Consider the following 26266-nt stretch of genomic DNA (forward strand, 5'->3'; position numbering starts at 1 on the left):
TAAGTAGTAGTAAGTTATTATACTAGTTAGTAATTATCTACTCGTAGCATCGTAAACAGTGTTAAAGAACTGACGGTTCATAAACCTATTGTAAAGGAATAATAAGGTCACAGATAAACGGTCTAGTATAATTGTAGACAAAGCAAATTGCCCGGAGATTTGCAGATGAAATGCGTACGCACAAATATTGCGTGACAGATTAGGGTTTTAGGCGTAAAAATCATTTGAGAAGATTAATACTATACGAAAGCATTGTTTTGCCTCAGCTGAAACGGAGACCTCCCGATTGAATCTACTATAAAAAAAACCAGACTGAAACTTACTATTATTGTTGCCACTACTGCAGCATACGACACGTTACACGAGCATAACTCACAATGCAAATGTAGGTGAGGCAGATAAATGAACATGTTTTATTCATATATAAGACAATTAATTTGTGTAAAAGTAATTTGATATTTATTATTCCTTGTACTTGCTTGTACCAATGTAAATACTTCAATTAAGGAGTAACACACTAGAGCTGAACTGTAAATGTATGTAAATAGTACCTATATTGTCAATTTAATTTAATGAACAATTTCTAAGGCAATTTTTTTGTTTACACCTTCCCATACAAACGTAGTTACGCTCTCATTTTAAAACTACGTGTTGGATTGTAATGAAACTTTGCACATACAATGACATGAGGTATATCTAGGTCTGAAATTAGTTAAATAGCACCAGTTTATAAAACAAACGAAAAAGAGCAATAACAAGTTTTGTAATATGAAAAACTTAAATTCGCTGTATTTTTTTAAATCTCGCCCGCGAGTCGACTACCCTCCCTGTCCCTCTTTAATTAATACAGTTAGAAAAAGACGGGTAGTCTATCTCGCAGGCGAGATACTGTCGCGCCAATCATGTGCTAGGACTCAGTTCTTCAGTCGGTCCCTCAATACTGAGGATCGTGACATCATGTCCTTCTGCTGAAGACCAGGTTCCTCCATAGGGTTCTGTTCCTCGCCAACAGCTAGGACTACAGGACATATAAAAGCATTTTTGCCCACGCTGAAACAGAGACACGCTTTACGTTCGGTCAAAAACATATTATTCACAACAAACATAATTGTTTATGTATGTTGTTGAGATTAAGAAATATCCAAACTTTAATAGGGAAGATGGCTTTTCTCTACCACCAGCTTGGGATCCTGTAGTCCACCTGATAAAGGAGCAAGCGAGACATAGACTGTGAGACCGTAGTGTTGGATGATGCTGGACATTCTGATGTTTTGAAAAGATGTGTCCCGCCGAGTTTGTTGCCGGTCCCATATTGGGATACCCTCCTACAATTTAGGAGGGAATTAAATCTTCTCGGGTCCGTGGTGTAGGGTTGGAGCCGGCATAGTTTATTTTTATCGCGTATATATATATATCTTTACTTGAAAAATAATTATAGTGTATAACTAGCCTTATGAACCGATTTTGCATGTACAACCAGCCTTAAAGTTTGTAGTCTATGATTGTTCATTATTTTAGTATGTGGGTATTTTTGCATTTTGTAATTTTTCCTCAGTCACCCGTTGACCACGAACGCTGTAAAGAGTTCGAAACGTCGGGATGTATTATAAATTCAATATACGCGATATAATCCGTTTTCATAGTTTTATTTCATGAGTAACTATCGCGGTAACCGAAGACAATATTATAATTGTTTATGGTTTAATTATATGATACCTAGATATTATTTGGGAAGCCGAAACAAAGCAAAGCCACGAACCAAGTGGTCGGACGACATTGAAAAGATGGCCTGAGCTATAAAATTGCCACATTTAAAACGACATGGAAATTTATGAAATTTTACTAACAGTGAAAGGTAGTCAAAATTAAAGATAACTATTCTTGTTACAATTTTAATATTGTATGCGTGCCAGCAAGCAGCGGATGTAGTACTCGGGACGAAATGTCAGTTTACGATACCTAAACATTACACTAAAAATAGCGCAAACGTTGATCTCTAGACGACTTAGCAACCACAAGGGGCACAAGGTAAATAAATGGAAAAATCCAACGATGGCCGTGCGAGTATATGCAATGTCACACGAACATATTTCATGTTATCTTCCTGCGGGGCTAGCACATGATTGGCGCGAGAGTATCTCGCCGCGACATAGACTACCCGTCCCTCTTTAATTAATAAAGTTAGTAAAAGATGGGTAGTCTATCTCGCGGCGAGATACTGTCGCGCCAATCATGTGCTCGGCCTACAGGTGTGCAATACTTCATTGATTTTTGACAGTTTAAAATTAAAGAAAACCAACAAAGAAACAGTTACTGCAAATCCGGACGACAGAGAAAGAGAATGATCTAAAAATATGGACTAACAAAATGCTACTTTATTTAGGCATGTGAAAATTGGTGCAGTAGGTATACGTCTAAACTACGAAATTTGCTTAATCTTTCTTGTTAAGTATAAGAGTTGCTCCTAAGTTGATAAAAATTCCACCGTCAATTCGTATATAGAGATTATATATTTAATATGGCTCTGACATGTGCAACTTCTAAAATGAATCTTTGTTTTTGTATGCATTTTAGATACTAAAATGGATGTAATCATAATCGAACCGTCAGTGCGTCAGCATCAAAAGTAGCGAATCAGACTACACGTCAAAAGTATCTATCATTCTTTATTAATAGCATAGAGACATAGAGTAACTTATACTAGAGCGGTACTGTCATAGTAAATTTTGTAACCCCAGTAAATTCACTGCCATCTGTCGACACACTTTAAAACTAAAAATGAAGATTTATAAAAATACGATAGAACGTATTTAAATATAGATAAATGATTTTTTTTTATTTGCATTAATTATTTTTATGATTTTGACCAATGTTCTTTTACTGATATGCGTTAAAATTGTTAAATAACAACCGAAACCGTCAACGCCATCTATTCGACTGTAGGCCAAAACTAGTAGCGCCCTCTGAACGAGAATCAAATTTTCTTGATTTTCGAGGCACGTTTTTTCCTTAGACTGTATCTATCTATAACGGAGTTATGTCTATATATATTCTGTCTAACTGTCCTAATTCGACCCTTGTTGTTAATTTTTAAGGTTAGTTATCCCGTATTTTGTTTTTCTTTAATGAGCTATTAAGTGGTGGCAACTGTCCTGGTTTATGAATTATGTATAAGACACTAGTTATAAGAAACATGTACCGTTTGTGCCCAAATAAACATTAAAACAATTAAAACAATATATAATACAATTAGACTGACAGATATTTCGACCGCGAATTGTAGAAATAAGTACCTACATCTCTATTTGGAAAAGGATTCCAGGGTGGCAAAAACTTTTGGTGCGTTGCTTCATCCACTACTATCTATTGACGCTGACATATTTTCACCAGTACCTATATTGGTCACAATTGACAAGAGGAGCATCTATTACCAACATAATGACCAATTCGTATGCGAGCCGCGTTCTATTTCGGGCCTGCCTGTATATTTTCAACCTTGAATCTGTTTTGCCATAAAACATCACAGAACCGCCTTCCTAATCTAAATGGGCGTATCTTCAAGTAAAATTAACAGTAAATTTCAAAATATCTTAAGCTATTTTGCATCTTATTCAATCGTGATAAGGCGAAATTTGTATACATATATTACATATCTTTGACATCGACCTCACTACGTGTGCCTTTTTCAACGGAGAAGTTATTTTAGATTTACCTCTTTGATGAAAACTCTGTTTTGTTTACAATTAATTTTTTGTGGTGTTAGCGTTAAGTTGTTCTGTAAAACCGGTGTTGATAAATATGTTACATTTCTTATTTGATTTTGTAAAGAGCGAACTTTATGTTATCGTACTAATAATCGTGTAAAAATGACAATACTTACCTTAATATGATGAGGATTTTACCTTACTTAATTAACTTTTACAAAAACCGACTTCATAAACCAGTAGTATGCCATCATTTTGGTCTTCCTCAGCAGTACAACGACGAGTTACTAAAAAATACCCAATATAATATTTTGAAGAATTTCACAAGTTTAGTATCCCATTACCAGATCCTGTCGTGATGACAATGGGACTAACTAGGGAGTCCTCTATCAAACGAAATATAAATATTTATTCAAATCCAGTATTAGTCTTCGAGAAATTGAGGGCATATGTATAGGTATACAAAAATATATAAAGACAGATTGTCGCCGAATCGTATTCAAGATAAGTAGGCATCAATTGTCCCGTGTCCCAGCCATCGGTTAATTATTTTAAAGTAGAGATAGAAGGAGTTTTCGTTTATATTTCCCGCACCACGAACTTCACACATTATTATTTTATTACCTATTTATTTATTTTATAATTTTAAACGAATACGGCACCTAATCGCGTAAACTTAGGTACGTTTTTAAAAAAAACGTAAGTTTACGCGATTAAGTCCCGTATTCGTTTAGAATTACGAGTGAATATCGTGTTAGTTTAAATCATCATATTTATTTGAATATTTAAAAAAATACCCAAAAAACCGGCCAAGTGCGAGTCGTACTAGCGCACCGAGGGTTCCGTATTTTTTAGTATTTGTTGTTATAGCGGCAACAGAAATACATCATCTGTGAAAATTTTAACTTTCTAGCTATCACGGTTCATGAGATACAGCCTGGTGACAGACAGACGGACAGACGGACAGCGGAGTCTTAGTAATAGGGTCCCGTTTTTACCCTTTGGGTACGGAACCCTAAAAAGCGGCGTGACACCCTGTCAATAGAAATAATTGTGATACAGTTAAAAATATATAAATAGTAGGCACCTAGCAAAAGGACACTTTAAAAGGACATTTTAAAATAATGTAAGGTGTTATTCGGGTAATTCAAAGTATTCAAACTACTTCAAAATGTCGGTAATTCCGAAATCACATAACTCTATTATGTTACAGTGAATTTTATGAATTACCTAACATTTTGAACTATTCGGAATTACTCGAACACACCTTAGTACATAATACCCACTTCCCCATACGGACTAAAACTTTAAAGGACCGTGAAACAAAACTATGAAAACGGATTATATCGCGTATATTGGATTCATAATCATTCATAATTTATATATATATATCTTTACTTGAAAATAGTTGTATTGTATAACTAGCCTTATGAACCGATTTTGCATGTACAACCAGCCTTAAAGTTTATAGTCTATGATGGTTCATTATTTTTAGTATGTGGGTATTGTTCCACTTTGTAGTTTTTCCTCAGTTACCCGTTGACCACGAACGCTATAAAGGGTTTGAAACGCCGGGATGTATTATAAATTCAATATACGCGATATAATCCGTTTTCATAGTTTTATTTCATGAGTAACTATCGCGGTAACCGAAGACAATAATATTTTAAAGGACCGTCACAATAGATTTTTAATGTACCTATAAATATATAATAATTTATACTCCACCTACATAAATTAGAAAACCGCAAGTCAATATTGTGGACTGGACGTAGACTGGTAACATCTGGTAAGTTTTCAGTGCTGCCATCTCCATGTCATACTTCAAACTACTACTTTAGTACTGCAATTTTGAACATTTCCGCTACTCGACGGCAGATGGCGCTACTGCATAACCATATACAATTTTATTTAATATACACTGCAAAAAGCGAATACAGTGTTATCAACTTATTACATACCATAGAGTAACTTATACTAGAGCGGTACTGTCATAGTAAATTTTGTAACCCCAGTAAATTCACTGCCATCTGTCGACACACTTTAAAACTAAAAATGAAGATTTATAAAAATACGATAGAATGTATTTAAATATAGATAAATGATTTTTTTTATTTGCATTAATTATTTTTATGATTTTGACCCATGTTCTTTCACTGATATGCGTTAAAATTGTTAAATAACAAACGAAACCGTCAACGCCATCTATACGACTGTAGGCCAAAACTAGTAGCGCCCTCTGAACGAGAATCAAATTTTCTTGATTTTCGAGGCACGTTTTTTCCTTAGACTGTATCCATCTATTACGGAGTTATATCTATCTTTGTTACATACTAAATTTAGACTGTCAAAATGTTTCTTATGAATAATTCCTACGCCTAAAGTTCAACAATGACAAAACATTTCAATGATACAAGCGGCGGGCATACAACAATGCGTCTTGATGGGTCAAATTGATTGCGTGGTGGCTCGTGATGAGAGGTTCACAGTTCACATCTCGTTTATGTACTAAAAATAGACTGCCCACTCAAATGTTGTTTAGTGTGTGAGATTCTTATGGTAAGAATTGTATGGTCTGAATTATTACGTCGCAAGAATAATGGATACACTTTAGAATTTAAATTTATGTGGGCTTGGTAGAGCGCGATTGCTGTTAATATATTAAGTAGGTAGTGTGGTTTATATGAGATACAAGTATATCACGCAGAACACTTAAACGACATAAATCGAACAGCGTATCTAATTCCAGATATACCTAATCAGCAACAGAAATAATTACTGAAATGAAATGATTCAAATGATCTGAATTCTGTGTTATTTATTGACAACCTTGCCCATATAATTATAATTGAGGATTTGAGATCCAACGCGATTGCTATGCGCCAACCAAATGATATATATATTGAAGTTGTTTGCCAAATATGTAGGCGCAAAATAGTCAAATGTTGAGAGCCAACGCGATTGCTATGCGCCAACCAAATGATATTAAGATCCAAGTTGATTTCCAGTAGGCGCAAAATAGTCAAACGTACGACGTTCAGAAAATTAGTGAGAATTACACTTTTTTGGCATTAACAAGCCGCGCGCTGACAGAATCGTTCGTTTAACCTTGTGGATCTGTTGATCAGTTAATTCTTGTTACCCGTAATCCGTAATAATATCAAGTTAGCAATAGATCCCTAAAGCATAAGGCTACTTCAATATAGAATATTAATGTCTATATGTAAAACAGTTCCGTTATATTAGATACTGAGAGACAACGCATTTACTTAATAGGTATACCTATAGGCATGCCGGAAAAGACGCGAACAGAGGTAAGTTATTCTTATCTAAGTACGGTTCATTATACTATGTACAAAATGATTAATACATTATGCATCACTCTTCAAATATCATCATTATACTAAGCTGCATTTTACAAATACAACTGCATATAACATACTTACCCTAACACAGCATTTTACTACTTTAGCGTAATTACTCAAATGACTATAACATAACGCGCTTAGCGGACATAATTATTTTAATTACGTACTCCCCATGTCAGTAGTCGTAAGTATATAATTACACAGTGTCATTCAAGTATGACTATGCTATGTGCAGTACATAATTATTACAAGTAAACTCTCAGCTTGGCGTCACCAGCCATAACAAATGTAGCAATATTAAGAGGATAGTGACCGAACGCTTCTCCATACCATTTTCCTCTCTGGACACCTACAATATGGAAAATATGTTTTTAGTTTGAATTATACATAATTATGCCTCTTCGTTTGACTTTTTTCGATTTTTTTAATTTTGCAAAGACAAAGTGTCGTTAATAATGACAATTTCACACTTTGTTCTGAAAAGTCGTCGCAGAGTTAGTTTAGATGAACAGTTAGCTGCAGAGATAACTCACTTCTCAGCATAGGAACTTGTTTGCAGACTTATTTATTTCAGAAATATATTAAACAACATGTCAATAAAACAAAACGCAAGACAACAAAAAATGTAACTTGTATGTACTAAGACTACTAAGGTATCTATGTTATTAATGTAACTTTTTATTTGTAGATATTTTTTATTCAATCAAAGTTTTAACATGGACGGAGCGTTAATTCATACTTCCTTTTAAAATTAACCGGTTTCCGAGAACTCATTAACTGTTTAATATAATACATCTTTCATGTAAATGCACAATCATTCATTGAAGTTCGTTATTGCGAACGTAGCCTATAAGCGGCTCTTTATTTGGCTATCTCAATTGAATTAATGATGTCGTATCGGAATTATAATTTATGAAGTACACTTGCGTGCAGTTTAATTTAATTCCTAATATGTTATCAATAAGGTCTAAATTTAGATAAATAGGACAGTTTTATCTGGGCAGCGTGTGGACCCATCCCGCATCGGAGAATCAGTGCACTATTTTAACTTAGCGTCATATTCGTAACTCATTAAAAAGGACTTTTAACCTTTTTTTCCACGTCATAGGGTTGCTGTTCCCATAAACACATAAAAATATCTGCCCATCAATTTTATGACAGAAGTTAAATTGCATTTCATTTACTAGTTAAGAATATTTAATCACTTCTGTACACCATTTACTACTTTATGATATACAACATACAAATTTTATGACGTTAAGGATGTTATTAAAATTATAAGCGGCGTAAATATTTTAAGGAAAATAGTTATACTCGTAATACTCGTATAAGTGGATATTATAAAATTATAAACATTCATATATATAAAACATAAATACAAGGGCAACTTTTTTTTGATACCTAATATTAATTAGCAGTACTACCTAGCTTTAATAAGGAATAAGAATGTTTACTAATTTATAATTTGATAATTAGATATCTTAGATACTGACATTACTGACAGACACCGATCAGCCTAAACCGTATAGAAGGTAAAATCTTTAAATTCGAAACGCGTTTAAATGTTTTAGTGCTCTAAGAAGAAAAGGGGTTTAAAGTTTCCTATGCGGACGAAGTCGCCGGCGAAGGCGTGGCCGAAGGCTAGTACAATGTATTATATGACTAGAAAATAAGTAAACTGTCAAAATGTACTGAAAATTAAAAAAATATAGTAATAAATATATAGGTAAAACGTAAGCAACCTCTTCAGTCATCTATCACGAATCACAATATTATCAAATTATAGCAATAAATATGTAGGTAAAACGTAAGCAACCTCTTCAGTCATCTATCACGAATCACAATATTATCAAATTATAGCAATAAATATGTAGGTAGGTAAAACCACAAACGTAAGCAACCTCTTCAGTCATCTATCACAAATTACAATATTATCAATTGATGAATGAACTTACTAAGAGAACGTCCTATTTTAATAGCAATGAGCCCACTTACTTAATCAATCCAACAATTCTAACATAATATGTATCTGCAAGTATCATTGTATAGCGGTATCAAGTTAGCAATATGCAGTTGACAGGCCACTCGACTGGCCTAACAGGCCATGTCCAGTAATCACTAATCAGATTAGGTGTGGATTTATGTAGAGTCGGCAACAAATATATTAAAACGGACATAAAATTACCACTTTATGGATCGACCACACTGGTGTTTGAAAGACGTTAAGGATCCATTAAAGGAGAGCGTGGAACTAGAGCGGTGAGAGTTAGTATTACCGTTGGTGCGTGTTTTTGTATTGGTTGATTTATTTACAGATAGAAACGTAAAATTGCAAACATCCGTCAGTTTTTAATCTCGCTAGTTAAATAAACTGACGGTAAGAAGATTACAAACTAACCTAACCTAACCTACGTACGTTTTAAAACATACACCACACCGCTACAATCATCTCTTGTAAAGGCACTTTTTAGAAAACTGTCCGCCTCACTTTGTTTAGATAAGAAAATATGTCATTATTTCTATTTCTACTCATTATTTCGACTGATAGAAGCCAAGTGCCCCAGAGTTATTTATTCAACTTCATTACCTACGAGACCTTTTCTACGTAGCATAGGTAATACGTATAAGCAGGGGTGCGAAACTCCTCGCTTCGGGAAAACTCGGCTCCGTTCGGCTCAGCATTGCTCTGAGCAATTATTAGGGTTGACACAACTTGACGTCCCCTTTCGTGCACGACCACAGATAAGATAATGACCTGAATTTTGACAACCCTAAATAGCCGAAAGGGATACTGCCACATATTAGAAAGGGGCATGATTCGACCCTGAACCGCTGTCAAACTTCGATTTTGTAGGAAATTTCCATTTTGTACGGTAGTACTATTATTTATTCTGTGGTATAATTAATACGTTTATTTTATCCTTTTGAGATCAAACGAGCGCTGGATTCTTAGAAGTAGTTTAAAATTTTCAAAACCTAAGAAAAACTGTCAAAACTGGAGATACGATTTTGTAAGAGCGATAGTCTCGCACCGTTTACAAAGCAAACGCAGTTGCTTCTAGTTTCGGTGTGGTCGCTCCTTTATTTCTTAGGCGTGAAGTGGAAATTTTGTGACAAATCGTTTACTTGTCAATTGGTCTCGCCTCGAGGCATCTATAGGGCCCTTTGCTTTGCTTTGTGACTTTGATTAAGGGTTTCATCAAGGGTATGCGGTTTGCTATTTAAGGCACCGGAAATTAATGCATTAATATTCAAGTACTGTTGCGAGAAAAAGCGCTTAGTGTACTTGTAAAGACATGTATAGGTACAAAAGACTTGCAACATTGCCACAAGAAACAAATATAATAGTATATGTTATGTCATTACACAGGGATTATCAAAAATATGTTTTCACTTTTGTTGCCCTTTTAATAAGGCAAATAAAAAATACCTATATATAACCGTGAGCCATATAAAGCATAAGGAAAGTAGATAATATAAAGTAATCTATGAAAATATACTACCTTTTAGTTCGACAAATATTTATTATTCAAAGTATTCAGACTATTCGAGGTTAACAAATATCATGTTTTCTGACCACTAATAACATTATTCTGTCCATACGGAGAGCACTATAACTTTCCATGTCTATAAATAACACCCAGGTTTTCAAATACTTGTAAGTTAATTTATTACACACTTTGTTAGTCAAGAAACTATTATGATCGATAGCTTGTTTACTACTGGCTGAACTATATTTCCATGTATTCTGGAAAACATCACAAATCGAGAAGCATCAAAACAAATAAATCATCATTTACTACGATTTAGTGTTTTGAAATCAAACTGATGTAAATATAAAATAAGGCCCCAATCATTTATTATTTATTTGGGTGTTTCCGTCAAATATGAAAAATTCAAGTTGTATACCAGCCAAAAGTTGTCTTTGTTAAAAGTTCCAAAAGGCCAATTTTCTGAAGATTTACAGTTATAGGAGTTTCTTTTTCTGTGACAAATGGTCATAAATATATCTAAACCAATAATTATCGGCTTGAAACGCCGAAAAAAGTTCTATTACACGAAATACAATGTGTTTTTACGGGACAGCCCGTGGAATGCTTCAAAATCATATTTTCATATTTAACACTTGTCAAAATTTTGTTTTGAAACTTGCATTAGACTTTCGAGCATCATCAATGTCCAGATAGAGCCGTTTCAACATAATGCACAAACGGAGGCAAGTGATATAATGATAAAAGCTCATTATTAATTACATTGAAACGTTTATTTTCAAGGGAAAATGTAACTACTGTTGTAAAGCAATATATATTATGTATGAATAGTGCTACATACGTAGAGCAGGGCCGCATTCGTGCGGTCTACAACAGAATTAAAATCTACCAAAAAGGAATACAACTAAGATATCGCTCTTCAATTGTTTGTGTAAGTTTATCCCATTAACAACATTAAATGTAAATAAAACCGGCCAAGTGCGAGTCGGACTCGCCCACCGAGGGTTCCGTACTTTTTAGTATTTGTTGTTATAGCGGCCACATAAACACATCATCTGTGAAAGTTTCAACTGTCTAGCTATCACGGTTCTTGAGATACAGCCTGGTGACTGACAGACGGACAGACGGACAGCGGAGTCTTAGTATATCATAGGGTCCCGTTTTTACCCGTTGGGTACGGAAATATTTTGTAGGAATTAAAGTAAAGATGCATGATGCATTCCAGGCCTACTTTTACTTTTAAGGGTCCTCGGCAAGCTCGGTTCTCCATACAAACGTAGTTCCGCTCTCATTTTAAAACGACTATCTATGCTCTGAAACTTTGTACTTACAATAGGATAAGGTGTATCTATGTCTGTAATTAGTTTATGTAGCTTCAGATACCGCTAATTTAAGTTTTTCATACAAAACTTGTTTTTGCTCTATTTCGTTTGTTTTATAAACTGGATATATATTTTAACTAATTACAGACCTAGATATACTTCATGTCATTGTATGTGCAAAGTTTCATTACAATCCAATACGTAGTTTTAAAATGATAGCGGAACTACGTTTGTATGGGATGGGAAGGTGCAATTTGGCCGAGCTTGCCGGGGATTCTTAAGCATACCAAAGCCAAGCGATTTTTCAAATGCGGCCCTGCAGTGGCCTAGATTACTCACCTCAATGGTGACAGGCAGAGATCGTGATTAATGCACGTCAATGCAAGTTTGGGACCGATCGGAGATTAGAGCGCCTGGTGACACGCTCGGACACATAGGAAATACTAATTAGTGGTAATTTAGATATAGAGGCCAATTCAAATTTACATTTTGACATTAAAATGGTTTTTAAATGATGTATTTTTGTTATCATTCGCCCATGCGTATCGCTCGCGTCAAAACTTCAAAGAATTTAGAACTGGCGGTAGTCGCTGTCAGACGAAAGGGATGTGCGTATGGAAGGTAGAGGTAAGGAAATTAATCTTCATGTATCAAAAAGTGACCGTAAAAACAGTAAATAGGCAGCGCCACCATACACTGAAGTACCTAGACCATACACCTAGTATTTTATATAGATGTGCACCCGTGCGACCGTGAGGGACAGAACATACGTAATGCGGCAAAATTAAAAACACGTTTTAACATTCCTGACAACATACCAGAAACAGCCTACGTAATTTGGTCTGATTATTTGCTGCCCCTCCCCCATTTCATCTCTACATTATTATACCTCTATGGTTCATGTCATAGAGTCTCCTATATATTACAATACTCTTTGGTCTCAGAGCCTACCTAGCGCCACCGGAGAGATTAGGAACTATTATTAACAGCTGAAAGCCGGTCACTTTTGCAACAATTCTGCCATAAGAGATTGACATCCTTTCTATACCATCCATTGATGTGCGGGCCGGCATTCTGGAAACGGCAGCCATCGGAGCTAGTCGAGTTGTACGTAGCTAAAATATTGTACAAACATACAAAAGATAAACGACGTATGTTTGTTTGAACCAACGACATCCTCCCTGTTAGGTCGACCCCTTTTACAATACACAGACAAGAGGTTAAACTTAGATGAAAATTAGATGAAATTTAGATGAAATACACAAATATATTGACCAATGAGTTTATGATAGATTTAATGCATGAAACCATTAAGATGTTAATAAGGGCCCTGAGCTGATGACACTCCATACAAGTTAAAATGAGAAATAATTCAATCAACCCGATTTAACATTACCGACTCGATTCTTTAAGTGTAATTTTAAGTCAATTTTTCTTTTTCAAAGTAAATTACGTTTATTTATGGCTGCGTTCGTAATCGTCTCTCGGTTACGCTTTTTTGGTGGTCTGTAATTAATGTAATTATCAAGAAGAGGTGTCCAAATTTAACCTTCAGGCTCACAAAAAGTGTTCACTCTTATTACCTTAACTTACGGGCAACGTTGCCGTGCCAATCAAAATAGCAACTGCAACACGAATGCAAAAGAAAAAGTATCACCTTTATGCTCTCGAATGCTATTAACGCATATTATGAAGTTGTCAGAATCCATTGCAAAAACAGCGTAGTTAATACAAATCGATTTGTCTCCGATATCTGAAATGTTGTGTCATTAAACATTCTGATTCAATCTTAAACCATTTTATCAGACAAGACTTCACCCACCAAGCGCCTGCCCCAGAAGCATACAAACGAACGACGATGTACGATTTGAGCACATTTACTAAGGATTGGGTATATTTTATCATACAACTTTTGACATGTACAGCTCTATAGCTGTACCTACAATTGAGTTGAGTTGTGTACTTGTAGTGTTCTATAACACTGATTTAAACTTTCACGATTCTTACTCATTATTATTCAACGTCGGAGGTAAATTTAAAACTTAAGTTACGCGATTAAGTCCCGCCATTGTGAATAAAGCTATAGAAGTTACCTCCGCCGAGAAGTAGAAATAAGTTTCAACATGCCTGTAAAGAGTGTAAAGGTTCCAAGGAAATTTATTTTTGATGTGCACAAAGACGTTCACTCATACTAAAAATTTAAACAGGCCAAGCGCGAGTCGGACTCGCCCACCGAAGGTTCCGCACTTTTTAGTATTTATTTTTATAGCGGCAACAGAAATACATCATCCGTGAAGATTTCAATTGTCTAGCTATCACGGTTCATGAGCTACAGCCTGGTGACAGACAGACCGACAGACGGACAGTTGAGTCTTAGTAATAGGGTTCCGTTTTTACCCTTTGGGTACGGAACCCTAAAAATGACCCATACCGCTCTGTAGATTAGAGTGGGCGGTTGACGTTTAAAATCGCTGATCTACTGTAATCTAATAAAGAAAACTCAGTGTACAAGCTGGAGCGAGGTCGCTTTCGTCGGCGGAAGTCGCTAGTTCGCTCCTTCCGTACTGGAACTGCTTATTATGCGCAATTTTTGCTGAGAGCTGATCGACGCAGACGCATGGTATCAAGACGAGAAATACGCGCAGACCACGGTTTTTCTTATTCTTAAGTAAACATTTTCGAGAATTAACTCAAAACGTATTGTAGTTATTTGTGCAACAAGAGAGGAAAGTTGGTTTTTCTTGCGAGTGTTTATTTTGAGTCCCGAGAAAGCGAAAGATTCTATAATTGAACCACGAGCAAAGCGAGTGATTCTAAGGTAGAATCTTGAGCGTAGCGAGGGACTCAAAAACACGAGATGTAAAATAACTTTGCTCTCGTGTTGCACACATAATTTTTCACCTCAGTAGTGAGAACATATTAAAGGTTAAAATGTATTTCGAATTACACAGAATAAACAAAAAAAAAGTATTATAATATGTACAATACGATAAGATACGATACGAGACCGGACCGGACCGGACCGGACCGGACCGTACCGGACCGGACCGGACCGTACCGTAACGTACAGTACCGTACCGTACCGTACCGTACCATAAAAAAAATGTAATAAAAGTATGAAGTTCATGGCCTTCACTAAATTAAAAAGCTACATTGTTTCACTCCCTGGAGTGAGGAAAGTCGCACTTTCCTCACTCCAGGGATGACGAAAGTAGGCTTGTTCGAGCTGCTGAGGTGAAAAAAAATACTAATTCAGTTTTTTTCAAAATTGTTTTTCATTGAAATTGATTCAGAAACGTGATCGTTATTTTAAATGCAGTTATTGAATTGATTCAAATGTTACCTACGATTACTTATAGTATATATTTTTTTTCATAATCAATCAATTACTTTATTTGCAATAAAACATACTTAAATGCATGCAAATACAATTATATGGCACACAATAGAATCAACAAAAAATTAAATATGGTCAAGCACATGCTGAGGAAACTGTACTTAAAGTCAATCATCACTTTAATAACTTGTAATTAGTGATGTACCGACTATTGATTTGGCCGACTAGCCGACTAATCGGCGCTCGGATGGCCCATTAGTCGGCCGACTAGTCGGCTAGTCTGCCAAATCCATAAATAATTTTCTCTCTTCAAAGTTTGCATTCGGATAGTCACTGCAGCAGCTTTGTCTAAGTTCGGATGCTTTGAAAAACATTTATTTTGCTCCTTGCGTCGCTTTAGCTTTTCGCGCGCTATTTTTATACATTTGTTTTAATAAATGAAATGCACAATAGTGTAACTTGCTTAACTGTGTTCAAAAATTTATTAATTTGAGTAAACTGGGTATTAAACATTTGATCAATATTTGCTGTTTACTTCGTTTATTTGCTATTTTTCTGTACCTAATAAGTGGCCGACTAATCGGCCATTTTGGCCGACTAGTCGCCGACTAATCGCCGACTACAAATGTGGCCGGATAGTCGGCTTTCCCGACTAGTCGGCGACTAGTCGGTACATCCCTACTTGTAATCCAAAAAAGAAGGCCTTTCTGTAGACGTGCGAAACAATGGCACTTTCTGTGTATACGCTATAATTTATAATACGAACCCTATCCTATTCTACCCTAAATCCTACTCCATGTATGTATGTATACATTGTATATACATACACGCTACGTACATGCGTTGTAATAAATAACAGAATCTTGTAAATCTTGTTAGTACTCGTACTTAACGTACGAGCTTTTTGCTGCGAATAATGTTGCCAAGAGTAATGACTTAGTTTCCTTTAATTAATTAAACGTAAACTTGTCGCTCTTAAGGACAAAATTATTGGCAACTGGTATCCAAGACATAAAACTAGACTTTTCGGACTCGATCCATTAGATAAATAAGATATGCAGAGATCTTATCTTAGAATGTATAAAGCGGAGTAAATGCTTAATATAAAGAATGTCACCGTTTGCTAATGCGATGAAAAGACGTCATAACTACTTAGATATTTATCGGACGGGATAGAACAAACATGCTTGTTTGACTGTTTGCATAAATAATGTGGAGATATACAAAACTAGATAGCCTAATGACAAACCAACGGCCCTAAACAAGTCGTTAAGAGGGAAATTAACAACTTGTAATAGTATATTGTAACCCTAGGCCCAGAGATTATAGGGATTGGCGTCCAAGTACTTTTAGAGTCTAAGTCTAGTCGTGTCTACACGTCACCTTGAACCTCAGGCCCAGTTAACCGGCTTAGGGCCAGCAATGTTGTAGGAAAATCCATTGCCAGCTCGCATCGCAGAAGCGCTCGCAACTTGATGCTTTGCAAGAACATAATGACAATATGAGAAAGATACAAAGTATTGCTTGATGAGAGCCTGATCAGTGGTCAGATTATTTTAATCTAGTAATACAGGTACTGGAGGAATAGACTGGAAGTGTCTTGGCCCTAAAACTCGAGTATAACGCCCACGCAAATACGAAATGACGCAAGTCCGAAAGAGTTAAAGCTAATAATTTCGTGTTAGCCAAACATGCGATGTGTACACTGACGTTATGCCCTTCACTTCGCCAGGTTAAAACCTGCGACTAAAAGGGTTTGAAAGTTGTGAATATTCTCGTACATGTAATAAAGTACGTTTTCTACAATCTCCATATTTAGGACCTCACGCAACATCAATTTATTAGATGTAGGTGTGTATACATGTAGTGATGTACGCTAAAGGAATGATTCTCTTTAGTACACTGCTAGTGGTCAGTCGGTAAAAATACTTTTTACGTACTTGTATTGTAAAATAAGGAAATAAAGTGTTTTATTGTCCTTTAAAAAAATCAATGATACTTGGAAAATGACTAGGTACGTTGATACCGGAAATGTTACTATTTTTTACCGTCCCTAGAAACTGGAAATGAGTATAAATAATTATAGCAAGGGCATAACTATCAATGGTTACATTATTTGCGTAATAAGCCTTCGAAAATAATCGAGTGTCATTTAAAACTAAAAAACAAATATTAGAAAATGTATAAATGACTGTACTCTTTAGAGAAACAAAAAAATTGCATTTTTTGAAGTTTTGCGAATATTCTCGAGTATAAGAATAAGGGGATCCATCACTAGATAGACGCACTAGACTTGTCGTAAGTATTTGGTAACCATGTAGTTATCGCTCTCAAGTTGCAATTTATACATACCGAACATATCAAGTGTTAAATAACGATACCTCAAAGTAATTTAGCGCCATGTATGGGCAATTAACATCGTATTATCCAGCGATTTCATGTAATGACGGCTTCGTACAGCTTTTTTGTCACCGGCTAATAAGTATAGTTTTACTGTGACGTCAGAACAAGGAGTTCGCAAATGGATGTTTCGAAAATACACTCGTTTAAATTCCTACATACGTAGTTTTGCACGAATCAGGCGATAGAGATGCACTGGGCGTGCCAAAGTTTATATGAAATTGCAAGTACGATTAAAACTTTCTAAGAAACAAGATTATGAATGCAAATATAAATTCAGTGATCACATTATGAGCAAAATTTTTGGAAGACTTGTCATTAATGAAAAATGTCGGTAATAATACAAATGATTACAAAAAGAATAATGAGAAACAAAATTATAACGAATGATGATTATGGTGACAAAACGGGATTATTAAAAATGTTCGAATGAAAATTTGTAGATAATTAAATGACAGCGCTTAACAAATACTATAGGTACCAGTCAAACTTTCGTTCATTTAAATTACCTATTTTTAATTATAATTTACGATTAGGTAAATTACTACTTTAAGGGTCTCCGGCAAGCTCTGTTCTCCATACAAACGTAGTTCCGCTCTCATTTTAAAACGACTAGCTAGATTGCTCTGAAACTTTGTTCTTACAATAGGATAAGGTATATCTATGTCTGTAATTAGTTTATGTAGCTTCAGATACCATAGTAAAAAAATACAGCAAATTTAAGTTTTTCATACAAAACTTGTTTTTACTCTATTTCGTTTGTTTTGTAAACTGGAGCTATATAAACTAATTTCAGACCTAGATATATATGTCATTGTATGTGCAAAGTTTCATTACAATCCAAACAACAACCAAGCAACCAACTAACCAACCAACAAAAAATCCAACGTAGTTTTAAATTGAGAACAGAACTACGTTTGTATGAATTATATGGGGAGCTTGCCGGGGACTCTTAACAATCGGCCCTAAACATAAAGAAAACATACCTATGCAAAAAACCAACACGCTAAACATCTTTACCGCCTGCATCTCGCAAATTGCCATCTTGGTGCTGGAGGCGTCCCGAACTGGTTATGATTTCTTCCACGCGGCCGCTACTGGTTCGCGGTGCACCGCTGATATATGGTCTGGCGCTTTCTGATGTAGTTTTAAAATAGCTCAGGTATTCAACTGATCCTTATTCATTACTGAGAAAGACATTATTACCTATGAGTAAGAATATCGTGTTGTAACATGTCAACATTTGTCCTGATCGCCTCTTTTACGGGAAAAATCTTAGTAGATATATCCTTCCTACTTAAACTAAGTAAACGATAATCTGCATACTCTATTGAAGTTACCGTTTCATATTAAACCAACTCGAATCCCTTTAATGAATTATTGAAAATAACAGGTATCAAGGAACAGGATTATTAAGACACGAATTAACCCAATTTGTCAATGCAAAATTGCTGCGCTGCAATTACCGCCCTATCATAAGCAGGCCAACTAATTATCATACTGATATTAAACACAATTAGTAACAATAAAAGAGCAATAAAGAATTATGCTGCAGATATCCTTAGGTTTCAATTAGCAACAATTCAACCCCGATGTCCTTTCTCGACAAGAACAATAAAACAAACGCGTGATAACACTCTTGAATATCTTGACACAGTTTTGTTTCGTACCCTCTTGAAGCAGTTTGGAAACAAAGAAAAATATTGTGGCAAATCTGTGGCAGCACACCCATACCTTATTTCACAAAACAAGGTCTACCGCCTTCTTGACCTAGTTCTTATGTATGCGTTCGCGGGAACTATGACATATTCCACAAACGCACCTTTTAATTGAGTAAAATTACTATACACTGACGTCACTGACCCTTAATAATACCTACCTGTACATAAACGTAAAGGTTAATTTTGGAACGACATTTCTCCGAATGCTACTTTTGGGCGTGTTCTTACAGTTGAATTTCCACCCCACTCACTCCTCACTCACGTCAGGAAATTATAGTAATTCGAGAGCGCTGATCTGAAATCCAAGCAGTGCGATAGTGTGTCATATTTATCGGTTATAGGCACGCAACTTGTTAATATTCAGTCAAGAGTATCAAACTTACGACTAAGTGATAAATTTACCTCCTTATCGGCCATCCTTAAAAAGTTCATGTCAAAGGTCAGTTTAATATCACGAAGTTTCATTAAAAAATGACGGTTTTGAATGAGATTATGTCATTACAACAATATTTTATACACTTGTATCAAAATATAAACATACGAAATGTACTAGTAAGATGTTAAAATCAAAACGCCAGTCTAAATACCTACTTAATGATTGAAGAAATCGTAAATGGATTAAATTATTTCGAGTACTATCACATTATCAGATTAGATAAGATATTTTGAAAGAGGCTTGTTAAAAGATATGACTAAGGACACAGCTCTGGCTTTATTCGTAATCTTCATTTGTTTCACTAGTTTCTAAATTAGCATACATGTTGAGGTTAAGTAAACGAGATGGATGTAATGATGACAAATGAATGACAAAATTTAAACTCACGTGTCTTGTTTGTTGTGTTTTTGGCTCTGAATTAGCCATGACTTTAGATCATGATTTGATGCATTTTCTTGTGTAAGACACTTTTACCCCTCGAAGTCACAAACACTAACTTGTGAACCACCACGAGTTATTTACATGAGTCAATCACCTGAATCAATAACGGAGTATAATTCCCTCAACAAAAAGCAACTGTTATTAAATTCGCATTGCTAGCCTAAGGAACACAGTAAGATATATTATGTTTCATTTCTAAAATTACAACTATTTAGGTAAGCAGTAGCCACAACATAAACGATAAAACTGATATATCTACTAAGACCTACATAGAGAAAACCTTCAAGTTTATGATATGTTTTATCATAATTGAAATCGATGTAAACCTATATATGATCTAGATAAGTCTAACTATGTAAATATTAATTTGTATGGCAATTATACAACTATGATTAATAAATGCAATCAGTCAAAGATATACAATTTATTAAAACTTTAAAATATTGCTCAATGCACTGGTGTCAATTCAAGACTTAGGAGCGATGATTATGTAGACGAAATTTCATAAACATGTTCAAATATCGCGAAACATGTCGCGCGAGTGTCTAAAAGTTTAAATCGTAAAGTTAGTTAAATGTTCAAATACTTAATAAGAGAAATAATGACGAATCAATCAATTCAATTTAAGTACTCAAACTTAAAGCCGGTTTATGATTTTGTTCCTCTTGCTATTGAGTCAGCTGGGCCTTGGTGTTCCGAGGCGAAGGGTTTTGTGAGGGATTTGGGTAGGCGCTTGCGGGATAGGGGTTGTGATCCTAGGTCTGGTGCGTACCTGGTCCAACGTATATCTTTGGCGGTTCAACGGGGGAACGCCGCTGGTATTATGGGGACGTTTGTGCCGGGTACTTACCGGATTAGGGTATAGGTTTCCTCTTTTATGTTAACTATTGTACTCAATTTTTTTTCTTTGTTTTTAATAAATGTTGACGATGCGTGTTGCAGATAACTTACGTGTAAACGAACGTTCTGTTTTGACGGAACGTGAGGTGGATGAGCTTATTGTAATGTGACGAAGCCTGCGCTGTGGATCTGATGGTATGCCTTTTTTTTGGTTAATAAAATAATTTTGAATTGTTTATTTCAAAGTATATGTCAATAAATTTGAATGTTGTGACGTGACGTTGAGATAACCATACTTCCTAGAGCGATTACACAACTTTACATTTGGAGCCTCCAAAAGAGGTGAGAGATGAGATGCGTATTATCAGAAAGGTTATCTTAGTTTCCTTGAAGTAGTGTTATTGAAATAGTACATTAACACGTACATTACATATTTTTTTTATTTTTGTTTTTGTTTATTCTTTCCTAGTAAAAAAAAATCATTAGTCATCACATAAACGTTAAATAAAAAATTACTCAAGTAAATAAAAATAAACACCAACCCGCTAAATAAAAGAATTTTATCTTAATTTATAATGAATACAGATAGTCACGTGATCTAATTACAAATGCAAATTATCTTTATCTGCTTAATTTTCAATTTCACGCTTTTAATTGAAGGTATAATACTGCAACAGTGTCACTGCATTAAGGGAAAGAAATATTTTTTCAACACACCATTGATTTAAACAGGTTTCTTACAATGTCCTTACCAATGAAGACGTTTCTCAATACTCTTTATATTCATTTTTGTATTAAGCCTGTTTCTGTGCAGTTTTGCAATGATCTTAAAATCTCCACTAATTGTACTACCGAATCATTGTGTACTGTGATGACTATGAGATTAAAAATGGTTTTATTTTGATTATTCCAAAATATACTGGTGCTTACCATGAGCATTCCTTATGTAATTTCTGGACTATCGATTGCAAGGTCTAATCAAATTCTACTTAGTTATCGATTTCCATCGACACCTACTTACTCAAAACAATTGAACGTCAGATCCACTGATAACCTGTCAGTTCTGGTTGACGTGGCCTAGAAATAACAAGCGATCACATGATCGAAGGATGCAGACAAAATTAACCAAATTAGCCTTCCCGCATGTCGCTGCGTTGCATACGAAAAACGCCAAACTTGGTTGAAATTCAGGATCACTCATGCTATTACGATTCGTTTTAAGGTGATCGCGCGTTAAGTACCGCCACGACGCGAATACTAATTTTATCAATGAGCGAGTACTTCTGTTTTGGCCATTACACGACCTTCTAGGCTTGTTTATGTCTATGTGCGGGCATAGAGTAACTTATACTAGAGCGGTACTGTCATAGTAAATTTTGTAACCCCAGTAAATTCACTGCCATCTGTCGACACACTTTAAAACTAAAAATGAAGATTTATAAAAATACGATAGAATGTATTTAAATAAAGATAAATGATTTTTTTTATTTGCATTAATGATTTTTATGATTTTGACCCATGTTCTTTCACTGATATGCGTTAAAATTGTTAAATAACAAACGAAACCGTCAACGCCATCTATACGACTGTAGGCCAAAACTAGTAGCGCCCTCTGAACGAGAATCAAATTTTCTTGATTTTCGAGGCACGATTTTTCCTTAGACTGTATCCATCTATTACGGAGTTATATCTATCTTTGGTGCAAATTGTTTATGTTTTGTTTGTTTTCTTAGCCATAATTTTTCAGTAGGACATCGTGGAGTTCTTGGAATTATAACTTTTTTATACGCGTTACTAATTATTTTATAAGTACCTAGGTGTTATAATACTATCAAAAAATGGCACGAAAAATAAGTCTTCAATTAAACAAGGTTTTAACGTCCTCATAAAATAAGTTTTATTACTTAACGTTCCTGATGAAATTGTTATAAGCGACCTTGAACATGTAAAAATTAACGTGCGGCATTGGACTTATCAGATGTTTACTTTATAAAGCATGACTCCCCGAACTTTGATAACGGTACATAACTATCCTGTACGAAGTTCAAGATTTCGTAGGATGGTCGGTCATTGTTTGGTAACTTGTGACTATACAATTACCATTTATAATGGACAACAAACAGGATTTCAGTTTAACAAATAAACAAAGTTCAGGCCTCTGAAAAGAGTGCCAATTGAATTTGATGTGTGATATTCAACATCCATCACGTTTTTTCAGTTCGTGAACAAAGAATGATCTTCCCACAAATTGTGATAATCATCTACAACAAACATGACATTTCTTGAACGTAAATTTGACTCATTATTTCCATATTACGAGGAAACATTACTGGAAAATTATTTTATGAAGCATTGTTAAACATTTTTGTACATAGAACCGTTTACAACTCAACAGCAGACTTGGATTGCATAAACTATGTTTGTTTGCATCAAAGTATAAACAATCTTAACTGACTATGAATTGTGATTCATCCTATTCTAATCTCTATTAATACCATGCACCCGCAGCGTATCCTAGATGCATTTATCAAGCACTCAACGCATTGTCTGCAAGATCAAAATAGTTTATACTACAAGCTTAAAACTGCATAAGAATTTCACATATTTTGCGTTAACGCGTTACGAAATGTTTAGGAATTTGATACGAATGGTACTCACGATTCGTTCTTGTCATAGACGGGGAAGGTCTGGTGCGCCAGGTCCTGCAGCGAGGAGCTGGTCTGCGGCTCGGCGGAGATGCCCTGGGCCCTCTGCTTGCGGGGCCCGCGGGAGCCGCGAGCGTACTGCTGGTACGGGAACACGCTCTGCAGCTTGTCCAGCTGCGAGCGCAACTCCAGCATCTCCTGGTCGCGTTGCTTTAACAACGCTTCCAGTTCCCTAATCCTTTCAACTAAAGGCTGCATATCGTTTGTCACAGTCGCGTTCGCGACACAATTCTCTGAATCGGAATTCATGCTTGGAGTCCCCATTATTCCGTTCGGTTCGATGTCTCTATAAGTCTCGTTTAATGCGCGCCTATCGCCGTTGACTGTGGGAGCCACGGTAAGAGCTCCTCCACCAGTATGCACTACAACCCTCGGCTCATCGTCAGCAGCTACTCGCTGTGACGATCCAAAGCAGAGGGTATCGAAACAGACGCGCATTCACTCGGCTCCCGAGCACTTCACAGGAACACCACTGAGGTTTTCACTGGGGAGGGTGAGGTTAGTTTAGTTTGGTTTCACTGACACTAGTGGACGGTGTACGAGCACAGGAAGCACGGGAAGTGAGCGACGTGCGACGCGAGCGCGGACGGGCGGTGTAGTGGAGATACGCGCGCGCCGCGGGTTGGCCGCCGCGGAGTCAGGCCCACGTGCCACGACAACGCCCTGCAAACAAATAGAAAACACCAATAAGTATTTCAAAATTATCTAACAATTGTCTAAGATTGATTTAAAAAATTTGAAATAAAACTATGAAAACGGATTATGTCGCGTATATTGAATTTATAATAATCCCGACGTTTCGAACCCTTTACAGCGTTCGTGGTCAACGGGTGACTGAAGAAAAGCTACAATGTGAAACGTACAAAAATACAAAAATAATGAACCATAATAAACTATAAACTTTAAGGCTGGTTGTACATGCAAAATCGGTTCATAAGGCTAGTTATACAATACAACTCTTTTCAAATAAAGATATACGCGATAAAGCTACGCCGGCTCAGACCCGAGATCAGAGGTGTAGGGTCAGAACCGAAGACAATATTAAATACATAATTGTTTTCCTTTTAAACGTCATAGTACAAGTTGAAAAAACAAAAACTTTGATCACAAAAATGCGCCATTTGAAAAAAATATCGAACTTTTCGTATTACACAAAAGACTGCGCTCATCGTCCTGATCAACAAGTGTTTGTCGAAATATCCGATCACCTGATTCGGACGCAAACCGTCCACATGATCGTATCTAATCCGACTCATCTCCTGCACTGACATTACATCGGGAGGATAACGAGAGATAAGCTGATACAACAGCTTGGTCATTACAACTTATATGCTGAGAATTATTTTAAAGGTGGTACAAATTTTACAAACGAGCACGACAGCCGCAGGTTGAAGTACATTAAAGACTCGAGTTTGCAATATTCTTACCCCTGGGGTTACACGCAATATTTTTCATTACACTTGCGAACAAAAAACTAATTTTTAAGAGTAATAAATGTAATAATTCTTAAATTCGTCCGCCATATTGTCATTTGTTGACAGGTTAGACATCAAAGGCACAGACCAATCCGCCAGTCAGCCACGGTTGAAAATTGTGTAATTACATTTTACACGGCTATTAAATTAATGAAATTAAATATTTTTAAACATAAATAAACAAGACCATCTAATTATTAATGTTAGCATTTTGAAAGTAAAACTCATTTTATACCTGGAATTTTAACAAGTATTTTACTTAGACCCTATTTAGTTCGTATGAGTTACTGAATTAAAAAAAAAGCCAATGGAGTGGGAGTTAAATGGACTTTAAATTAGCTCCCGCTGCACATGCGTGAAACAGGACGCTTACCGAGCAAGTGTGATGAAAAATGAATTACCATTTACTTTGTGCAGTAAAGGCGGGCGAGTAATGTCTGTAACAATTGCAGTTTGATGTAATAATATCTATCATCACCACTATTACAAGTATGTATTAAAAATAACAAAAGTAAAAATTTAATTACAGTCAGCAGAGTGAATTTTATTTCAAACCTAATAGGAAAAACTCTATCGAAGTAAGTAACTATGTATACATATAGGTATGCAAGACTCAAACACCGCATTGGCAAGTAACCTAAGTATTTAGTACATCCATGTTATTAATAAATGAGGTATAAATAAACTATAAACGCCAAACCAATCACCAGGGATAATAAAACTTTAGTATCGACAAGTTGGTTAAACCGCACTGCCAATTCCGTTATCCCAGTCACATTCAGAATTCAAATGTAATATACCAACTTCATTTTAAACTCAGTACTTCCCGCTCGCACTTAAATACTCGCATGAAAGAGACGCATAGACGTCACAATCAAATTGGCATGATTATTTTAAACTGAATTATCGTCCCAGACGGTGAGGGCACCTGACTGCTATAAATAAACTAAGATTAAAATGATATAACGTGATTACACTGATTACACTGCAATGACAGTCTAGACTAGAGCTATAATAATAGCGCAT

At 35.7% G+C, this 26266-nt stretch overlaps 1 protein-coding gene and 1 long non-coding RNA gene across 2 annotated transcripts in view; one reads left to right on the forward strand and one right to left on the reverse strand.

The window, feature by feature from the left end:
- LOC134746633 (cGMP-dependent protein kinase, isozyme 2 forms cD4/T1/T3A/T3B) overlaps positions 1-26266 on the reverse strand; it is a 135387-nt gene that overhangs the window by 60869 nt on the left and 48252 nt on the right. The window contains exon 2 of the mRNA XM_063681075.1: positions 23719-24428. Within this exon, the coding sequence (XP_063537145.1) occupies positions 23719-24203 (485 nt within the window). The 5' untranslated portion in view covers positions 24204-24428. The remainder of the gene's footprint in view (positions 1-23718; positions 24429-26266) is intronic.
- The window catches only part of LOC134746706 (uncharacterized), a 218324-nt gene continuing 203592 nt past the window's right edge, over positions 11535-26266 (forward strand). Inside the window, exon 1 of the long non-coding RNA XR_010128257.1 lies at positions 11535-11567. This is a non-coding gene — a long non-coding RNA (uncharacterized LOC134746706). The remainder of the gene's footprint in view (positions 11568-26266) is intronic.

Source organism: Cydia strobilella, chromosome 13 (genome assembly GCF_947568885.1).
Source record: "Cydia strobilella chromosome 13, ilCydStro3.1, whole genome shotgun sequence".
Classification (NCBI taxonomy): domain Eukaryota; kingdom Metazoa; phylum Arthropoda; class Insecta; order Lepidoptera; family Tortricidae; genus Cydia; species Cydia strobilella.